Below are 20,583 nucleotides of genomic sequence, written 5' to 3' on the forward strand. Positions count from 1 at the left end.
TAGTTCTGCCATCTTACTATTTGTTTTATATGTATCATATTCCCCTCCCCCAATTTCTCCCATTATTGCTCTTCTGTGTTTGAATGACTTTTTGTTTCTGTATTTTGATTCCTTTCTCATTTTCTTTTCTGTATTGTTTTAGTTATTAGTGCTTATTCTAGGGACTACAAATAAGTTCATTTTATAACAATTTATTTTTTCAGTTAATATCAGTTTAGCTTCAGTAGTACACAAAAACTCTTCTATACAGCTCCATCTCTAACCCTTTATGTTGTCACAACTTGCGTCTTTACATATTATGGGAAAAATTAACATCAATGTATAATTATTGTGTTAATTCATTTGTCTGTTAAATAATATAGAAGACAAGTGGAGTTACAAATCCAAAGTACAGTAATAATGACTTTTGTATTTATCTTTATCGTTGTTCTTAATTTCTTTGTATGGCTTCCAGTTACTTACTGTCTGTTGTCCTTTCATTTCCTCAGATGTACTCCCTTTATCATTTCTTGTAACTTAGGCCTCATAGTGACAGCCTACTTCAGCTTTTGTTTATCTTGTAATATCTTAATTTTTCTTTCAGTTTTGAAGGACAGGTTTTTTTTTTTTTGTTTCCAGGTATTTTTTCTTTTAGCACTCTGAGTATGTAATCCAGTTGCCTTCTGACCTTTATAATTTCTGATGAGAAATTAGGTATTAATCTTATTGAGGATCCTGTATACATGAAATACTTTTCTCTTGCTCCTTTCATGGTAGGTTGATTATAATGTGTTTTGGTATGGATATTTGTATTTATTCTTCTTGAAACCTTTTGAATCTTCTTGAATATGCAGTTTCTTTTATCAAACTTGGGTAGTTTTCACTTATTTCTTCAAATATTCTCTCTGTCCATTCCTTCTCCTTGTTTTGGGTGTGTTGGTATATTTCTTAAACTGTTTATTTTTCTTTGTTTTTCAGACTGGATGATTTTTGTTGACTTTTTTTAACTTAATATATTTTAATTTCTTATTTCTTGTATTTATACTAACATAAAAGTAGGTTTAAACTTTATGCTTATAGTTCTCACATAACAATAAAAGCTAAAACATTTACAAATTAAAACTAAACCAATAAAATGCAAATTAACCACCTGAAACATTTATTTGTTGCAACAAATGGTGTGATGTTTTGCCCAAAATAAATAAATCATGAGTATTTAGTTTAGTAGCAAAAAGCTGCAGTTTCATATCCCATTTTTAACTGTTCTGAATGTTTTTAGTTTAATAATAATGATGAGAACACTTGTTTACGTAAGTATCTAGTTCAGAAAGGAATTGATAAATTTAAGCCTTTTTCTTCCTCTTTCAGGGTAATCAGAACAGAAAATTGAACAAATCTATCAAATGCCATTTTAAAAAGGTGTGACTTGACAGACTGAAAAAATGAGGAATTGCCTCTATTGAAACCTACATTAATCACTATTGAATACAGCTAGCTTTAGAATTTGGAAAAGGAACATTCTTTACTATTTATTTGCTATTATGCTTATTGTTAATATGCTTATTGTTGAGTTACTCTGTGTAGCAGTCTCACAACATAATGATTTTGACTGTTAGATACAGATTTTCCCTGAGTAAACATAAGATCCTATCAGGTATATCATGTGTACAGCAACAGCATACCCTCACTGTTTTCATTCTCAAGTACTCTGTGTTCCTCGGCTTCAACAATTTTGTTTTGTTTTTTTCAAATCAGATTTTAATTTGAAAACAACACTATTCTTGATGTGCATTTCACTGTCTTTGCGTTTGCTAAGAATGTGTGATAAATGTCAATCTTTGCAGCCATTTTCATTCTTCAGTTGATCTTTCTTCCTTTCCCAAAAGAGTTTACAATACAGACAAAACACAGAATCTTTAGAGGTTGAATAAAGTAACCAGGATCTAGTGGTTTTTCACCATCTGGTAGAATTTGTATATAATAAGTTTCTGAAAACTTCCTTCCTGTATTGTCTTTTTTGAAAGTTACAATTTTTTATTTTGTTAAATTCTTTGATTTTTTCCTGCCTGTCTGTTGTTGCTATTGAAATGCTGTGGTTAATTTTTCATTTCATTTTATTGTATTTTTTAGTTCCAGAATTTCTGGTTCCATTTCTCTTTATTCAGATTTTTATTTATTGATGCATTGTCTTCCTGCTTTTATTAGCTCTTTGTTGTTCATGGTTTCTTTGAGCTCTCTGAGCATATTTAAGATAGTGATTAAAAGTCTTTGTCTAGTAAGTCTGGTGTTTGTTTTTTTTCACAGTGTCTGTGAATTTTTCCTTTGAATAGGCCATATTTTCTTCTTTCTTACCATGCTTCACAGATTTTTTTTGGAGAAGTGGCCATTTCAAGTATTAACATCATAACTCTGGAGATAAGACTCTTCCTCTTCTTTATGGTTAGTTTTGTTGCTTTATGTGAGTTGTAATTATCTGTTTAATAACTTTCCTAAACAGTTTTTGTAATTTTTTGGTAATGAGTGGTCTGTGTCTTAGTCTGCCTGGGTTACCATAACAAAATATCAAAGAATAGAACTTAATTTTCTCACAGTTCTCAAGGCTGGAAGTCTGAGGTCAGGGTGCCAGTATGTTTGGTTTCTGGTGAGAATTCTCTTCGTGACTTGCTGATGGCCACTCTCTTGCTTTGTTCTCACATGGGGGCTGGACAGGGGAAGAGAGGGTGAGAGAGTGCTCATGCTGGCATGCACAATCTCCGTGGTGTCTCTTATAAGGGGTACTAATCCATTTTGAGGGCCCCACGGTCACAACCTCATCTAAACCCAGTTACCTCCCAATGGCCCCACCTCCCGGTACCATAATACTGAGGCCTAGAGCTCCAAAATTTAAATTTTGGAGAGAGTACACAAACATTTAGCAGATGACAGTTTCTGAGATCTCTTTTTATTTAGCTGTGATCTGCTAGTATTATGAAAGAAATTTCTTTGAATATCTGGAGTAACAAAAATAGAAATGAGAAGAAAATGAAGACAAAAATTTTTCCAGTTTTTGCAGACTGGCTGTATGTTAAGGCACTCTAATGCTTAGGTAGGCTGTTTATAACACTATCTTAGCCTTCAGCTCTTGCTTGTGCAGAGCCTAGAAATGAACCGGTAGTTTTATCAAGTCTTCTCTGAGTAGGTATTCTGGCTTGGACATGTGCATGGCTTTCTAAGTTTCCAAAGTGTTTTTCAATGCCCTAATTTCCCAAAGAAACACTCCTCCCAGCTTTTCTTTCAGACTTTTGTCATGTATTGTTTGCTTCAACTGTAATATTTTACCAAATTATAGTGGGTTTTCATTTGCCTTAAAATGTTTTTGAAGAATGCCCTCTGTATAGCTGCTTCTTTACTCCGCCAAAAGTCTAAGTTGATGAAAGAAAGGAGAGTTCCTGGAGTTAGTCCTTTAGGTAGCCCTACATAGGTCACAACGGACTAACCCAAGTTTTTTGAAAACAAAGCCTCTGCTGCCTTAGAACCAGGGATCAGTGACCAGCTGTTGCCCCTGAGCCAAGAGTGGGAAGGGAAAATGGAAATGAGGTAAAGCTTTCACACAGTTTTTAACTTACCTTTTCTTGTTTCAGTATTTCTTGGTTGATATAAACAAACTATTTTTCAGAGATCTGACAAATTTGATTCTGATGATTTTTGCTTAATTTTTTTTGTATTTTCTATAGAAGGTAGGGCTCTTGGTAATACTTCCTTCACCAACACCCCCTTTTTGAAGGAAATTTTGATGTCATTGAGGAAGTATATTTTTGCTTATGCTTTCTGATACTTGCTTTGAATTTTTGTTGTGCTTTCTCTGTAGTTTTTATCTCCACTTTGTTCTGTGCAACTTGTGCCCTGTCCTAACTGTTCTTACCAGTTTTTATTGGTATTTTGAAGCCTTTGGATTATCTCTACCCCACTATCCCATTTAGCTTAAAATGGAGTTGTTTTAATGTCTTGTTGGACTTTTTTTTTCTTTTTTTTTGTGGTGTTCAGGATTCAAACTATTACCTTACACCTCAAAATTTCTTCTTGGTTCTTGTAATCAACCCCTGTTCTCACTCTGATCCCCTGGTAATCATTAATATGCTTTTTGTTATAATATTACCATTTCTAGAATGTCATATAAATGGAATCATACAGTATGTAGCCTTTGAGTGTGGCTTTCACTTAATGCATTTGAGATTTATTCATGTTGTTTTGTATTATCAATAATTTGTTCATTATTATTGCTGAGTAGTTTTCTATTATATGACTGTACAGTTGAAGGAACTCTGGAATGTCTTATGTTTTCTGTGATTATAAACAACGCTATTATAAATATTCATGTAAACTTTTCATATTAATATGAGTTTTCATTTCCTTTGGATAAGTACCTAGGAGCAGGATTTCTGTGTCCTAGCTTTCTAAGACACTGTTTCTAAGAAACTGATGTAGCCTGTTTTCCACAATGGCTAACTACATCATTTTGCATCCTCACCAGCAATGTATGCGAGTTCCAATTCTTCTGCATCCTTACCATCATTTGATATTGTCAGTATTTTGGATTTTAGTCATTCTAATGTATGGAAGTGGCATCTTTCTGTGATTGTTTTTGCACTTCCCTAATGACTAAGGATAATGAACATTTTTTTAATGTGCTTATTCTCATCTGTACATCCTTGGTGAAGTTTCTGTCAATCTTTTTTTTTTTTTTTTAAGATTTTATTTATTTTTAGAGAGAGGCCAAGGGAGGGAGAAAGAAAGGGAGAGAAACATCAATGTGGGAGAGAAACACTGATGGTTTGCCTCTTGCACACCCTCAACCCAGGACCTGGCCTGCAAGCCAGTCATGTGCCCTGACCAAGAATCAAACCAGTGACCTTTTGGTTTGTAGAATGGTGCTCAACCCACTGAGCCACGTGGGCTGGACAGTTTCTGTTAAAATCTTTCACTATTTATAATTTATTTAAATTGAGTTTTGAGAATTTTTCTTATATTCTGGTTACTTGTTCTCTGTTAGACATGGTTTGCAGGTGTTTTCTCATACTTTGTGGCTTTTACCCTCTTAACAGTGTCTTTTGAAGAGCAATTCTTAATTTCAGTCATGTCCATTTTATCAGTTTTTTGGATTGTACTTTTGCTGTTGTATCTACAAATCACAAAGACTTTTTCCTATCTTTTTTTCTAGAACAACATTATAAATAGAATGGAAGTCATACATGTACTGGTAATTTAAAAGTTTAAGTATCCACATTTTTTTTTTAAATGTAGTTAATTTAAATAGTTTTATTTAAGCCAATATATTCAGAATGTTGTTTCAACATGTATTGAGTAGAAATATTATTAATGAGATACTTTACATTTTTATTTTTGTACTAAGTTCTGTTTGGTATATATTTAATACAGCACATGTTAATGCAGTTGAGACACATTTCAGGGACTCAGTAGCCACTTGTGTCTATTGTCTACCATATTAGCACAGATCTAGAAGTTTTAGGTTTTATTTTAGTCTGTTATTTATTTTGAGTTAATTTTTGTATAAGGAACAATGGATGGATTATTATTTTGTATAAAGTGCAAGGTAGGTATATTCATTTATTTAACATATGGCTGTTCATCAGAAACTTTTTACTAAAAATTGTTCTGGGTAGTGAGAGATCTAGAGATTATCTGGGCTCTTAAACTCAACATTTAAACATACTTTCTTTTTCAGCTTTATTTTATTGCCTTTCATTTCATGGTAATGTAATTTACTTTGTATTGGGTTGGCTAAAACGTCTGAATGGCTTTGTTCCATAAAATAAAGGACTTTTTCCATAAAATAAAAGACATTATGGTTATTTCCATAAAATAAATTAAAATTTTGATATTTTGAATATATTGGTTATCTCCCGCTGTTGGCTTCTAGTGGGTTGAAGCCAGGAGTGCTGCTAAACATCTTCCAGTGCATAAGACAGCCCCACAGCAAAGAGTCATTTAGCCAAAATGTCAGTAGTACCAAGAAACTTCGCAAACCACTTTAAAAAAAATTTTTTTTAAAGAATTTATTTATTTATTTATTTTAGAGAAAGGGGAAGGGAAGGAGAAAGAGAGGGAGAGAAACATCATTGTGTGGTTGCCTCTCATGTGCCCCCTACTGGGGACCTGGCCTGCAACTCAGGCATGTGCCGTGACTGGGAATCGAACTGGCAACCCTTTGCTTTGCAGTCTGGCACTCAATCCACTGAGCCACACCAGCCAGGGCACAAACCACTTTTGACACATTCCATCAGTCACAGCACCTTCTCCACACATTGCACAAATGTTTTTTGTGTGTCAGTTGAGTTTTTACCTTTCTTGAAATAATAAAGCCAAAAGTGTTATGCATTTTCTTCCATCTTCAATATTAAAATGGCTACACAAAAATTCATCAATTTTGATAAATTTTTTTAAGTGTACACTGATATGACAGTTAAAGACAAATAAGCACTACTGGAGCGGTTGTACGGGAAAAACATAACAGTCTTTTTGGCCAACCCAGTAGTCATCAATTTTCAAACAATATGAAATGCTCAGAAGTACTAGGTTTTCAGTGTCTTGGCTTTATTAATACACCTATTCAGACTTAAATTATTCATTATGCTATGTACATTTTTAAGATTAATTAACCTCCCTATTCCCAAAATTTTATGTAAAAATTCTTATTTCTTTGTTTCCAGGCATGTACTGGCATTGAAAATATTGATGAAGCTATTACACTGCTTGAACAAAATAATTGGGACTTAGTGGTAAGTACTTTTCAAGATTTTTCCCAGCTTCATTGAGCTATAATTGACATAATATTATGTAAGTTTAAGGTGTACCATGTGATGATATATGGGTGTGTTGTGAAATGATTATAATAAGGTTAGTTAACACATCCATCACCTCACATAATTACTTTTTTTGTATGGTGAGAACTTTTAAGATTTATTCTCTTAACGACTTTCAGGTAAATGAGTACAATAAAGTATTGTTAACTATAGTTACCATACTGTGCATTATATCCCCAGAACTTGTAAGTGGAAGTTTGTACCTTTACTCATTGGCCTTCTGCCTGCCACCAATTTACTGTTTCTATAGTTTTGGTTTTCTTTTTAGACTGTACATATAAGTGAGATCATACAATACTTGCCTTTCTCTGACTTATTCAAGTACCTTTTTTTGTGTGTCTGACCACTAATCAAATTTTATGAATTTTTTTAAATTTTATTTTTTTAAGAGGGGAAGGGAGGGAGAAAGAGAAGGAGAGAAACATTGATTGTTTGCTTCTTGCATCTGGCCAACTGGGGACCTGGCCTGCAACCCAGGCATGTGCCCTGACTGAGAATCGAACAGCGACCCTTTGGTTTGCAGCCCACGCTCAGTCAGCTGAGCTACACCAGCCAGGGCAGACTGTCTATATTCTTATAGTTGTTTCATTATATTAAAACTCTCTAGCTCTCTAACTCTAATCTGAATGAATAAAATCTACATATTATGTTTTTATTATAAAGTTCATATTTAGGTCAGTATTAAATTTCTAAATTATGAATTCTTATGTGTAATTTAAATAATTTTTAAACTTCTCTTATCTTACTGTGTGTGTTAAGGTTTATCTTCCCTGTAGTATTGTGGTGGGGATACTTGGAAGAAGAGAATAGTCAGACTTGTCTGAATAACTCTATTTGATGTTCCCCCCTCACTTCCTGGGGACTTCACTGACAATTATTCCTTTCTGAAGCTGTTAAAGAAGTGGCGTTCTGCTGTGGTTTTCCTTATGAACTTCAGGCAGTTTATTATAAAAGTGGTTTAGTTTTGGGAGGCAGGTTTGGGGAGGTGGCAGGAACTCAAAAGGCAAGGCCCAGTATGCACTACACATTCACAAAATTGTAATTTGTTTACAGTTGCAAAGCTAACTAAAAAAATGTGCAACAATCTTAGAGCAGTATTGGTTTTATTGGGATGACACAAATGTCCCTCATTGCCTTTGAAATCCTAAAAACGTCTAAATTGCAATTTAGAAGTGCTAATTTTCAAAAGTCAAAATTTGAGGCAAATACTTAAATAGAGTTAAGATTAGATATGTAGGTATATTCAAGTCCATACATGGACTTACATAATCAACTATCAGTTATCTGTGTGCTTTGTGTAGATTTACTGCTGTTACTCTTTTACTCAAAATATAAAAAACATTTATTTTCAGCTTGTAAAAGTAGTAACGCTCATTGTAATGAAATGAGAATAGAGCATTAACAAAGAAGAAATTAATAATCACCCTTAATCCCCTCAGTTAGTAATTGTTCAACAATTATTCCAGGGTATTTTCTCTTAATTATGTGATTAAAATTTTTTTATACTAATGAGATTGTTCTGTTTTTCCTGTTTTGTGATCTGCATTTTTCACATAGCAACGTATCATGAATATTTTTCTAGCCAAGGAAATGTGACAGTTCATCATTTTTAAAAATGTTTGTCTAATGTTTGTATGTTATTTCATGGTTTGGTTTTAGCATACTAATTTTACCAATCACTAGACATTTAGGAATTTTGCATTATTTTGTTGTTTTATACATTAATGTAGAAAACATTTGTGCACATGCATCCTTGCATGCTGAGCCTATTATTTTCCTAGAAGATATTGAATAAGTTTATTCATAGTTGAATATCTGGATCAAATTGTATACATACACTTAAGTTTTTAGATACTTATAGTTAAATTGCTTTCCAGGATGCCTGCATATTTGTATCAACTATATACATTTTGGGATTGCCTATTCATTAAATCAGTGCTTCCTTATTTTTTAAAAAATATTCTGGCACTTGTCAAAATGTACAAATATTTGTATAGCCTACCTCCAAATCCATGCTTCTACCACTGTGCTGTACTCTAACAAAGCATGATGTGGGGGGAAGGGACAGCAACCCATTTGGAATGATGTCCCCAGGTTTCTTGTCTTGAAGCTTTTTTTGCAATAACAGAAATTGGTTTATTTAGATTGTATTTTTGTAAGGATATTTTTACAGAGAGGCTGATGTAAATTATTGGGAGAGGTTAAAAATGCCACTATTCCACTCTTGCATGGTATGGGTGAGAGGGCTATGGGATAGAGTAAAGGGAGGCTTTGGACTGAGCGTAATGAACTACAAATCTTTGATGTGAGAATTACTATTTATGGGAATGGAGCAGATAATTCTTTATCTGCTTCCTATTGGTGTATGTTCATTAGTTTTGACAGTTAAAACGTTTCTTGGTTCTGGTTGTTTTCTCATTCCAATCTGTCTATTATTAGAGTATTGCAGAAGGAGAATTTTTCCATAAAGTGTTAAATAATTGAATGGTACAAGTGCTCTCCAACTACTTCTGAGTTAATTGATTTTGGAAAATATGGTAATAGAACTTGGGTTAAAAACACTGGTGCTATATTTTTGCAGAAATGCGATCTTACATTGTATCTAGCCCAAGCAAAAGCATCAGGCTATCTTTCACAACCTTAAAGTTTTGGTTTTCTTTTGAAATAATGTCCTAGCTGGCTTTTCACTCCAAGTAATCCACTTTTATCTATAGTAAAGATTTGCTGTGCTGTGTAATTATCTTTCTCTATAAATTTTCTCATTTCTCCTGTTTTTATACCATAATTACATTGTGCTTTTAAACAATAAAAAATATTTTAAATATCATATTACTAGTTCAAACTTTATTAGGATAATGGAATTTTTTATATTGTATTTTCTATATTTTGCCTGTGCATTATATTTTGATATTTTGTATTTCTATATTATAATGATCACTTCTTTGTATTTTACAGGCCTTATGGAACAGTTCATATAATTTGAATTTTTAACCTAAGACTTGTCTGTATTTAAAATTTTCTGTACATGTTAGTTAGATCTCTCCTTCAGTGTTTCTGTGTACATTTTGCTACAGAAGTGTAGAGGAATGTGAGTTATGCACCACAGTCTGGAATTGTTTTGAATTTAAGATTAGAAAACTCATTCTTTCAGTACCAAGTGCTTATAATGTAATTTATTCTAGATATTATACGTTGGGGGCATAAACAGATGTAACGATATGTGGTACCAGACATTGAGAAGTGAGCTGAAACATTGATAAGACGTGGGTTTTTTTTTCCCCCTTTCCAGTTTTTTTATTTTTCAATCACCCAAGGATGGAGATTATATATATATTTGATTTTAGAGAGAGAGGAATGGCTTGGGAGTGAGGAGAGAGAAAGTGAGTGAGAAAAACATCAATCGGTTGCCTCCCATATGAGTCCTGACAGGGAATGATCCCACAGCCTAGTTATATGTCCTGACCAGGGATCGAACCCACAACATTTTGGTGTAGGTTGATGCTTTAGTTAACTAGCCACCCCTCCAGGGCAAACACATGGTCTTTTATATGTGTCTGTATATATGAAATTCCCTCAATTAATTAAAATTTTTAGTAAACTCTAGGAGATGCAGAGAAAGATACCTGACATATACTTGGTAACCCAATGCTAAGAGAAATAAAGTAAAAGTACACATTAACCTAACCATACTACATTTTAAGTACTCTATGATCTTAGGAAATGATTTTTGAACTTTGTACTCAAATACTGCTCTGGTTTGCTGCCTCTGCTGACATAGCCATTTTGTTGAAGAAAGACTCTATTCAGAGGACTTATATTTTTCTTTTACTACGTGTTCCAACTTAAGGCAAAAATGACACAAATCAGCCTATATTTGGTTTATTACTGAAATTTCTAGTCTTCAAGGGTAACGTTGTCCTAATAGAAGCTTATAATAAAGTCATAAACACCTTTGAAGACTTAAACCCAAGGAAAATTATCATGCACATTATCCATCTCATTTTAAGATTTATTTAGGTGCTTTAAAAGATTTCCATTCCACTAATTTTCACTTTTGAAGAAATGTATCTTAATGATTAGCCTAAAATTCCTTAGAACAGTTTCTTCTACTACCCTACTCAGGATGTGGCTACAGAGTTCCTCGAATGTGCACTGCTTTACCACTTTATACAGTGCTATGAACACCTGCAGTTTTATGAATGAACTAGTTTAACCAGTGACATAATGAGTCTCTGTCATCCTCAGAAAGCAGCCAAGTATTGAGTGCTGCCCTTCATCAGTGGCCATTAGATACTGGCCTATGTTTGCACGATCCTTGCTATGACAAAAGAGAAGTTACTGTGAAGAAATATCTCATCATATCAATTTGTCCTCCTTTGATATAGCCTTCTTTGTATCCCTTGTTTTTAAGGGACTATAAGCTCATTATTTTACAGAATTTTTCAATTTCTTAATTTGTAATTTGACCACCATCCTACCACTACTGTCTCTCCTTTTTATTGAGGTTCTACTTTGTACTTCTTATCATATCAAGTGTTTACCTACATTATTTCATTAATCTTTACATTGGCACCAGAAAGTGGAAAGGTAGGCATTATCTTTATTTTATATATAAGAAACTGAGGTCCAATGACATTAAGTAAACTATCCCTTCCCACACCACTGATAAGGGGTAAAACTGTGATTTTTGAACCCAGATCTGTCAGTCCATAAAATCTTCCATTGCTTTAAAAATCATAGTTTCAGGTTATTAGATTTTCTGTATTCAGTGTGTTATTCTATGAACTTCTATGTTTTTCTTTAAATTTTGTTTTTCAGTGGCAGTTACATACAATATTGTATTATTTTGGGTATATAGCAATATTGTATTATTTTCGGTGATTAGACAATTGTATACTTTACAAAGTGATTCCCCTGATACTTCAAGTATTCACCTGGCACCATACCTAGTTATTACAATATTATTGACTGTATTTCCTATGCTGTACTTTACATCGCTGTGACTCTTTTGTAACTACCACTTTGTACTTCTTAATCCCTTTACCTTTTGTACCCAGCCCTCAAACCCCCTCCCCTCTTGCAACCATCAGTCTGTTCTCTGAACTTCTATGTTTTTCCTCCTATCACTCACGATTCATTTCAGGTTGTCAAGTGAAAGAGCTCTAGGTACAGTTACATAGTGGTACTTCAGTATGTTTATGCTTTGTTGTTAACTATACTGTAAGATTCTAGAGTAAAGAAATTGTTTTTCTTGTTAATTTAGTCTTGGCATATGGTAATTGCTTAATAAATGCTTATTTCACTGATTGATTTTATTAGTACATTTATTTTTAAGTCTGTTTTTCTTTCTCTTGTCATTTGGATATTTGAAAAGTCTTTATTGTTAAGACTTCCGACTCACTGCTATCACTATTCCTTATCCGGCAATCATAAGGTTTGAGGAACGAGGGAGGATAACCCAGATACCAAAGGAATAGGATTGGGCTGATTTACTTATCTCATTAATAAAATTTAGATGTCTCTACCTATTGTTGCCTTTGGAGAAATATTTTTCAGAAACAACTCCTTTCCTTTGTAATTTTTTTCCAAGCATCTCACAGGATTTTTTCCCCCTTCTGTTTGTTTCTGGGTGTGCCATTCTACTATAAAAAAAGCTCATTATATAACCTCAGCTATTTGAAATTTTTCATCAATTCTGCCTGTCAGGAGAAAATTTTGTGTGATAAAACACTTGCTGCTTTAAATGTAGGTAAGTGGGTATAAGAGAATTGTTTTCTGTATTTCAAAGGAAAACTTACGTTTTTACAAACATGAAATTCTCAGTTTACTAAACAGTTCTAATCTGAACTGTTTGAAGTCCACATTTTTTTCCCTGACTGCAACTTGACTTTCTGCTTACTTTTTCATTGGATTTTGTTTCTTATGTTGTGTTATTTTTCCTTGAGATATAATGTAGTTCTAGATTTATTATATGAACTAAATATCTCTTCTTTCATGAAAACCTACGGTACATAAAAGTTTAGAAGCTTTAAGACAGTAAAAATGTGGATGTTAATCATCTAGTAGGAAATGATGTACTCAAGGAATTTGGAATTTGTGACTAATATATATCTTTTTTGATTTTGAGTACTACTTATCTAACCCGTTTCAGAACACATTAAACCATTTAAGTTAAATTGTAAAGAGTCAGCTCACTGTTGTGAAACTGAGCTAAAAGGCTTTATGCTAATTCTGAAAGAAGTAGTACTATATGCTACTTATGACTTGAACATTTAAAAGAAAGTACAAATTTTAACATTTTTAAATGGTTTTGTTTTTAAAATAGTTCAGTTTAATCAGATGCAGTTTGATCTTCATACTTACAAACCATGCTAACCTACAATTAGTCTGACTTTTAAAAATGGGTTTATTTTCAACAAGTTGCATTGCTATGCTATTTAACTAATTTATTTCTATTACTGGAAGTGGTTTAAACAAAATAACTGCAGCAAAGCTAGTGGTTTAGCACACCTGTAAATGTGATGACTTGCAGTTCCTCCTGCTGGTTTCAAGGACCAGCTGACATAAATCAGTGTGTGCTTGGAAAAGAAAAAAAAATATGGCAGTTTAAATTCCTGTTTTCATAATTCTTTATGTTCATACTGACATTAAAAAATTTTTGCTACCTAATGGTAATATAAGTTCTTAAAAATTTTACAGTTCTATTTTAAGTAAAATGGGAATTAAAATGTTCACATAAAAAGTTTTATATTTCATTCTCTTTTTTCATTACAAAATATTTTTGAGGAAAATGCTTAGGATCTGTTCTCAATATAATTTTCTTTTAATAATCTAGTTTTGGATTTTGTTGTTTGGCTTATATTTTGTTTAATTTGATGTTTTAGTAATTTTGTTGATATTTTTTGGTGTACTCATCTAGTACTTCTCTGTCTTGAGCACAGGTTTCTCTCAAACACATACTTGCTTTATGTCTTAAAAAACTCATAGTCAAGCTTAAAATCCTAACACATGGTTAATAGTGGTAACATAGTTCTATAGTTCTTCAGATCCAGGATGCTCTAAGATCAACTATGCTTTGTCTACATTTACTCTGATTACAGGAAACTGAACAGTGGAGTTCTACAAATGCCTCTGTTGTAGAATTCGGACTGTCTTCCTTAGCTTCATGGTTTAAAAATTTTTTTTAATTTGAATTATATTTTATTATTTATGCTATGCCAGTTATCCCAATTTTCTCCCCCTAGCTTCCCTCTCCCCAGGCACCCCCACTCTCTCAGGCCATCCCCACACTGTTGTCCATGTCCATGGGTCATGGCTACAATATTCCCTCTGCTCTACTTTACTTCCCCATGGCTATTCTGTAACCACCAATTTGTACTTTTTAATTCCTTCACTTTTTTTACCTATCCCCCCAAATACCCCTCCCATCAGGCAACCATAAAAATGTCTGTATCTATAATTCTGTTTCTGTTCTGCTTGTTTATTTTGTTTTTTAGATTCAGTTATTGATAGATATGTATTTGTTGCCATTTTATTGTTTATATTTTTTATCTTTTTCTTCTTAAAGAAGAACCTTTCACATTTCATATAATGCTGGTTTGTTGGTGATGTACTCCTGTAGTGTTTTGTCTGAAGTTCTTTATCTGTCCTTCAATTCTAAATGATACTTTGCTGGGTAGAGTAATCTTGGTTATAGGTTCTTGCTTTTCATCACTTTGAATATTTCTTGCCAATCCCTTCTAGCCTGCAAACTTTCTTTTGAGAAATCAACAGTCTAATGGGGGTTCCTGTGTAGGTAACAAACTACTTTTCAGCTTCCCTCTTTGTATTAACCTTTGGCATTTTAACTATATGTGCTTTGGGATGGGCCTCTTTGAGTTCATCTTGTTTGGGACTCTATTTCCTAGACTTGTATGTCTGTTTCCTTCACCAAGGTAGGGAAGTTTCCTGTCATTTTTTCATATATTTTTGCTGTCTCTCTCTCTTCTCCTTCCAGCACCCCCATAATGTGAATGTCGGTATGCTTGAAGTTGTCCCAGAGGTTCCTTACATTCCTCATTTTTGGAGGTTCTTTTTTCTTGTTGATAATCTAATTGGTGTTTTTTGCTTCCTTATATTCCAAATTGCTGATTTGATTTTCAGCTTGATCCTCTACTGTTGATTCCCTGTAAATTGTTCTTCATTTCAGTTAATGTATCCTTAATTTATGACTGCTTCTTTTTTATGACTTCCATGTCCTTTTTTATGCTGTTGAAGTTCTGACTTCATGTGTTCTTCCTCTAAGTTCATTGAGCAACTTTTAAACCAGTGTTTTGATCTCTGCATCTAGTAGATCACTTTTCTCCATTTTGTTTACTTCTTTTTCTGGAGTATAGTTTTTGTTCTTTCCTTTGCGCCATCTTTCTTTGTCTCCTCATTTTAGTAGCCTCCCTTTGTTTTTATGTATTAGGTAGAGCTGCTATGACTTCCTGGCTCAGTAGAGTGGCCTAATGTGGTAGGTGTCCTGTCAGGTCCAGTAGCACAGCCTCCTCTGTCACCCAAGGTGGATACTCAAGGTGTGCCTACCATGTGCATGGTGTACACCTCTTGTAGCTGAACCTTGATAACTATCGGCAGGTCAATGGGAGGGATTTACCCAGGCCAGGCAGCTATAAGGACTGGCTGTCACCACTGACTACCAACCTCTGACCACCGTGAAGGATCAGCAATGCAGGGGCCCACTCCGCAGAACAGGACTTACTTCATCAGCAGGGCTCTGGTGCCTTCTGAGTCCACCCCTTGTGTGTGTCACTGTGGAGGTGGTCGGGTGGTGGCACTTCGACGTGATCTGTAGCTGTCCACTGGTTGCGTGGGCTCTGGGGTCTCCTGGGATGTGCAGGCCAAGGTTGGCCACTGCCTGTGTTTTGTCCAGGGCCACCAAGCATTAGCTACAAAGTGATCTACAGATATCTGCTACTTGTGCTGGGCTTGGAGGTGCCTAAGCTTGGAGGTGGCCAACCTGGGAACTAAGGGCAGCTGCTACCAGTGCTAAGCCAGGGTCACTTAGCAAGAAGTAGGGACCATGCTGATGCTGCTTGTTTGAGAGAATTTAGGAAAATTTGAAACATGAGCCATATGTATGGAAAAACCACTAGAAACAGCTTAGGTGGGCCTGAAAGTTGGGTAGGGTGGAACTTCAGGAAGTTCTCAGGGTGGGGCAAACATGTGAGCTCAGATAGAGTCTCAGATATGGTACTTGCCTGCCAGCTCTGTGGAGAGAGGGCTCAGAAAAGGAACAGTGACTTCTGTGAGCATTTCTGTCAGGGAGAAAGCTGCTCCCCAGCTCTTGCCCTGTTGCCAGCCACTTCAGTTTTTTCCTGTATGTCCCTGATGCCTTTTAGTCTACTGCTCCCATGCTGGAGCTCAGAGGGAGTGAGTCTAAGTAAGTGTGTGAGTGGGCCCTTTAACAGGAACTGCCTGGGACTCCAGAAGTTTCTGTGTTCCACATCCTCAATCCCCACTGTTTTTTTATAGCCAGAAGTTATGGGAACTTATCTTCCTGGCTCTGGAACCCTGAGTCTGTGTTGCCTAGTGTTAGGCTGGGACCCCTTGCTCCCAAGATATCCCTCCTTATTGTTATCTACCATGTGGTGGGTGTGGGACAGCCCATTCCATGTCTCTGCTCCTCCTATCAGTCACGATGTGGGTTCTTCTTTATTTCCATAGTTTCCATAGTAGGGCTTCCATTCACCTCGGTTTCTGCTTCTGAATAATGGTTGTTCTGTAGATCAGTTGTAATTTTGCTGTGTTTGTGTGAGGAGGTGAGCCGTGTTTACTTATACGTCCATCTTGTCTGGAAATTCCTTAGCTTAATGTTAAAAGCCCTCTTATCATTTAACCCTGCCTCTTCATTATGAATGAGCTTCCATAACTCAGGAGGTTGTATGACCTCATACAGCCAGATTAGCTTGTAATCTCAAACATACCAAATGTATTTGTACTGCTGGGCCTTTGCTTTATAGGTCTCCCATGGATTCCTTCCCCTCCCTCCTGTTGTCCATCCAGATTTTATTCTTTTTTTTTTTTTTTAAAGATTTTATTTGTTTATTTTTAGAAAGGGAAGGGAGGGAGATAGAGAGAGAGAGAGAGACATCAATGTGCGGTTGCTGGGGGTTCTGGCCTGCAACCCAGGAATGTACCCTGGCTGGGAATCGAACCTGGGACACTTTGGTTCCCAGCCCGCGCTCAATCCACTGAGCTATGCCAGCCAGGGCTCAGATTTTATTCTTTAAGGCCTAACAGCCTCATCTCTTTGTATCCTTTAATGTGGTACTGTTCTTTTAACATTAGCCTTTGTTACATTGTTTGTTCATCCCTCCTTTTCTCAGTCCCTCCCTCCCCATCCCCCCTCTTTTATACTTGTTGAGAGAATTAAAATAACTTTCAGCTAGGGTATGTAAGGGAATGCTTTATGCATAAGCATACATTTTGATTCACAGATATAGCTGGGAAAATGCATAACATGATACCTTTAATAACTTCATTGCTAGCAGCTGTGTAGATATATTTGAGACTGTTTGAATAGTTCTAATGTATGGCCACATTATTACTATCATCTTTGAATTTTGATTTTTTTAACAAAGATGTTTATTATCTTCTCAGTTCAAAACTGAGGTATAATTCTAGAGGCCAGTAGGCTCTGTAGTCAGAGGTCTGTATTGTAGTTGACACAGTAAGTCCAATAGCACTCTCACAAATTGTAGGCTGGAATTTTTGGATTATTTTCTTGGTGATTTGTTTAATGCACAGAGAATGAATATTTTAAAGATGTATAATGACTGATAACAGCATGTGTTTAGAACATGAGCATATTTTAAAATGTTAAGGAATTGCAGAAGAGTTGCAAAATAGTATAGAGTTCTTGATAACTCTTCATCAAATGTCTAATGTTAACATCTTGAACAACTGCAGTATAATTGGTACAGTACTCTTCCTAATTTTGGTACAACGGTATTATAATGCAAAAGCACTTTTGTACTATTGGCACAAAACCATTAAATACATATAGACTTTATTTGACTATTACTAGGTTTTCTGTTAATTTACTTTTTTGGTTCAAGATCTAACCTAAGATCCACAATGCCTTTAGTTCATGTCTTTACCACCTCCTCCAGTCTCTGATAATTCCTTAGTTTTTTTTTGCTGCATGACCACTACACTTGGGGAGCAGTAGAATCAGTGCTGATCAGGTATTTTGTAGCATATTCTTGAGTTTGGATTTGTCTGATGTTTTCTCATGCATGATACACTAAGCTTAATCATTCTTGGCAAGAGTATCACAGATGTGCTTTTGTGCTTTTCGCAGTGTAACAGGATGTGCATGATGTCAAAATGTCTCATTACTGGTGGTATTACCTTGGACACACAGTAAAGATGATGTCTTTCAAGTTTCTCCATTGTGAAGTTTTTTCCCTTTGAAATTAGTAAATGTCTTGTGGGGAGATATATTGAGACAATAAAACTATCCTGTTTTTCTTAAAATTTTTGCCCACTAATTTTATCTCCTCTTTTTATTATTATTATTATTATTATTATTATTATTATTATTATTATTATTATTATTATTTTATTTATTTTTTTTTTTTAGAGAGGGAAGGGAGGGAGAAAGAGAGAGAGAGAGAAACATCAATGTGCGGTTGCTGGGGGCCGTGGCCTGCAACCTAGGTATGTGGTATGACTGGGAATCGAACTTGCAACACTTTGGTTTGCAGCCCGCACTCAATCCACTGAACTACACCAGCCAGGGATCTCCTCTCTTAATTTATCACTATACATCTTATAAAATTGTTTCTTAGTAGTTATCCTAGGTTTTATAATATAAGCATTAAACAATCAGAATCCATATTTAAATAATATACTGCTTTATGTATAGTGTGATGGCCCTACAGCTTTTTGGTAGTTCCATTTCTTCTCACCCATTTTGTACTACTGTTGGCATGTATTTTAGTTTTGCATATTCTCTGAACAATATTTTGTTGTTTTTTGCTTCAGATAATTATCTTTTAGAGAAATAAAATGTGAGCCAGAAATAATTTTCTTTTACTTTCATTTGTTTCATTTCTTGGTATAAATTTATGATTTTCTCTGGTATATTCCTTCTGCCAACTACTTTCTTTAATAGTTCTTATAGAGTAGGTTTGCTGGAAATAAATTCTTGCAGTTTTTTGTTTGTGAAAATTATTTCTTCTTCATTTTTGAAAGAACTTTCAGTGGGTGTGGAATTTTGGGTTGACTTTTTAGGGGTTAGTTTTACTCTAGCACTTTAATGATGTCACTCTGTTATCTTCTGGCTCAAATGGTTTCTGGAGAGAATTCTGTTGCTAGTCTTATATTTGTTCATCTGAATGTAATCATTTTGCCCCCTCTGTCTGCTTTCATATTTTCTTTTTGTGTTTGTTTCTCAGCAGTTCGAATATCATCTGCCTTAGAGTGCATGGAGCATATGCACATGTGCAGACTTGCTTGGTGTTCTTGGATCTGTGGTTTTGAAGATTTTTTTACATATTGAGACTAAATTCATATAACATGCAGTTAACCATTTTAAAGTGGAGAGTTCATTGGTATTTAGTGTATTCACAGTGTTGTGCAAATTACCACCTCTCTTTAATTGGTTTTGAAAATTCTTGGTTATTATTTTTTATCTGTTCTTTTCTATTTCTCTCCTGTATTTCTGGCTATGTATATTATATTAAAGAGTTTTATTTTGTCTTACGCCTTTTGGATTTTCTGTTGTTTTTTTCCTCATCTTTTTCCTACTATATGTTTTAGGTTTTAGTAATTTCTGTAGTCCTATCTTCCAGTTCTCTGATTCTTTCCTTGATTATGTCAGTTCCGCTGATAAGTATATTGAAGACATTCTTTATCTCTGTTATTGTTTATTATTTCTAGCATAGTTTCTATCTCTCTGCTGAAACTACCCATTTGGTCTTAGGTGTTGTCCATTTTTTCTACTAGCGCCTTTAACATATTAGTCATAATCATTTAAAGTTCCTTGCCAGGTCTAATGTCTGTATCCTACGTGAGTCTGTTTCTGGTAATTACTTGTCACTTACAAATGTGCTCTTTATGGCCTTTTGATATGCTTTGCAATTTTTTTGGTGGCTGTTTTTGAAGGCTGGGCTTTTTATTTAGGCTAGTAGAGACTAGGTTAAATAATTTTTATGTCTGGAAATAGGCATGCCTTTCTTTATGCTAAGACTTTAGGCGTTTGAGTTGACCTTATTTTGAGTTGGATTGGGTTTGAATTTCTTTTGTGACTTTGCTCAATACACCAAAGCTTTCAGTTTTCTCTTGTGATACCTTGTATAAAGGGTGTTGACTAGTTTGCTGGAGATTTTTCTTTTATTTTAAACTAGAAGTTTTTAAATAAAAAAAACTTCTGGGATTCACTTCTTCTAGAGTAATTTATCCCTACTTAAAGACAGATTGCCCTATATGTAATAGCTATATATAAAAAAGTTATGATTGCCCTTGGTTTTATAATAATCAGTGAAAAGCATTAGAATTCTTCCAATTAAACAAGGTATGCAAGGATTTTTATATTCTTTTTTATTAACCAGCTGGAGCAAAATAACTTACTAGAATATAAAGAGCTGAATGAGCATGCCACTAATGGAGAAAGGGGTATTCTAACAGAACCAGTATTTTTCCCAGTCCCATTTTTATTTGATGTTGATTAAAACATAGCATTGGCCATTTAGTTTAA

At 34.6% G+C, this 20,583-nt stretch overlaps 1 protein-coding gene across 1 annotated transcript in view; it reads left to right on the top strand.

Annotated features, from left to right (window-relative positions):
• Positions 1 to 20,583, top strand: part of FAF1 (Fas associated factor 1) — a 412,428-nt gene that overhangs the window by 47,983 nt on the left and 343,862 nt on the right. Inside the window, exon 2 of the mRNA XM_045857312.1 lies at positions 6,687 to 6,755. Within this exon, the coding sequence (XP_045713268.1) occupies positions 6,687 to 6,755 (69 nt within the window). The remainder of the gene's footprint in view (positions 1 to 6,686; positions 6,756 to 20,583) is intronic.

The sequence above is a fragment of the Phyllostomus hastatus genome, unplaced genomic scaffold (genome assembly GCF_019186645.2).
Source record: "Phyllostomus hastatus isolate PE091 unplaced genomic scaffold, TTU_PhHast_1.1 phas_contig_147, whole genome shotgun sequence".
In the NCBI taxonomy this organism is placed as follows: Eukaryota; Metazoa; Chordata; class Mammalia; order Chiroptera; family Phyllostomidae; genus Phyllostomus; species Phyllostomus hastatus.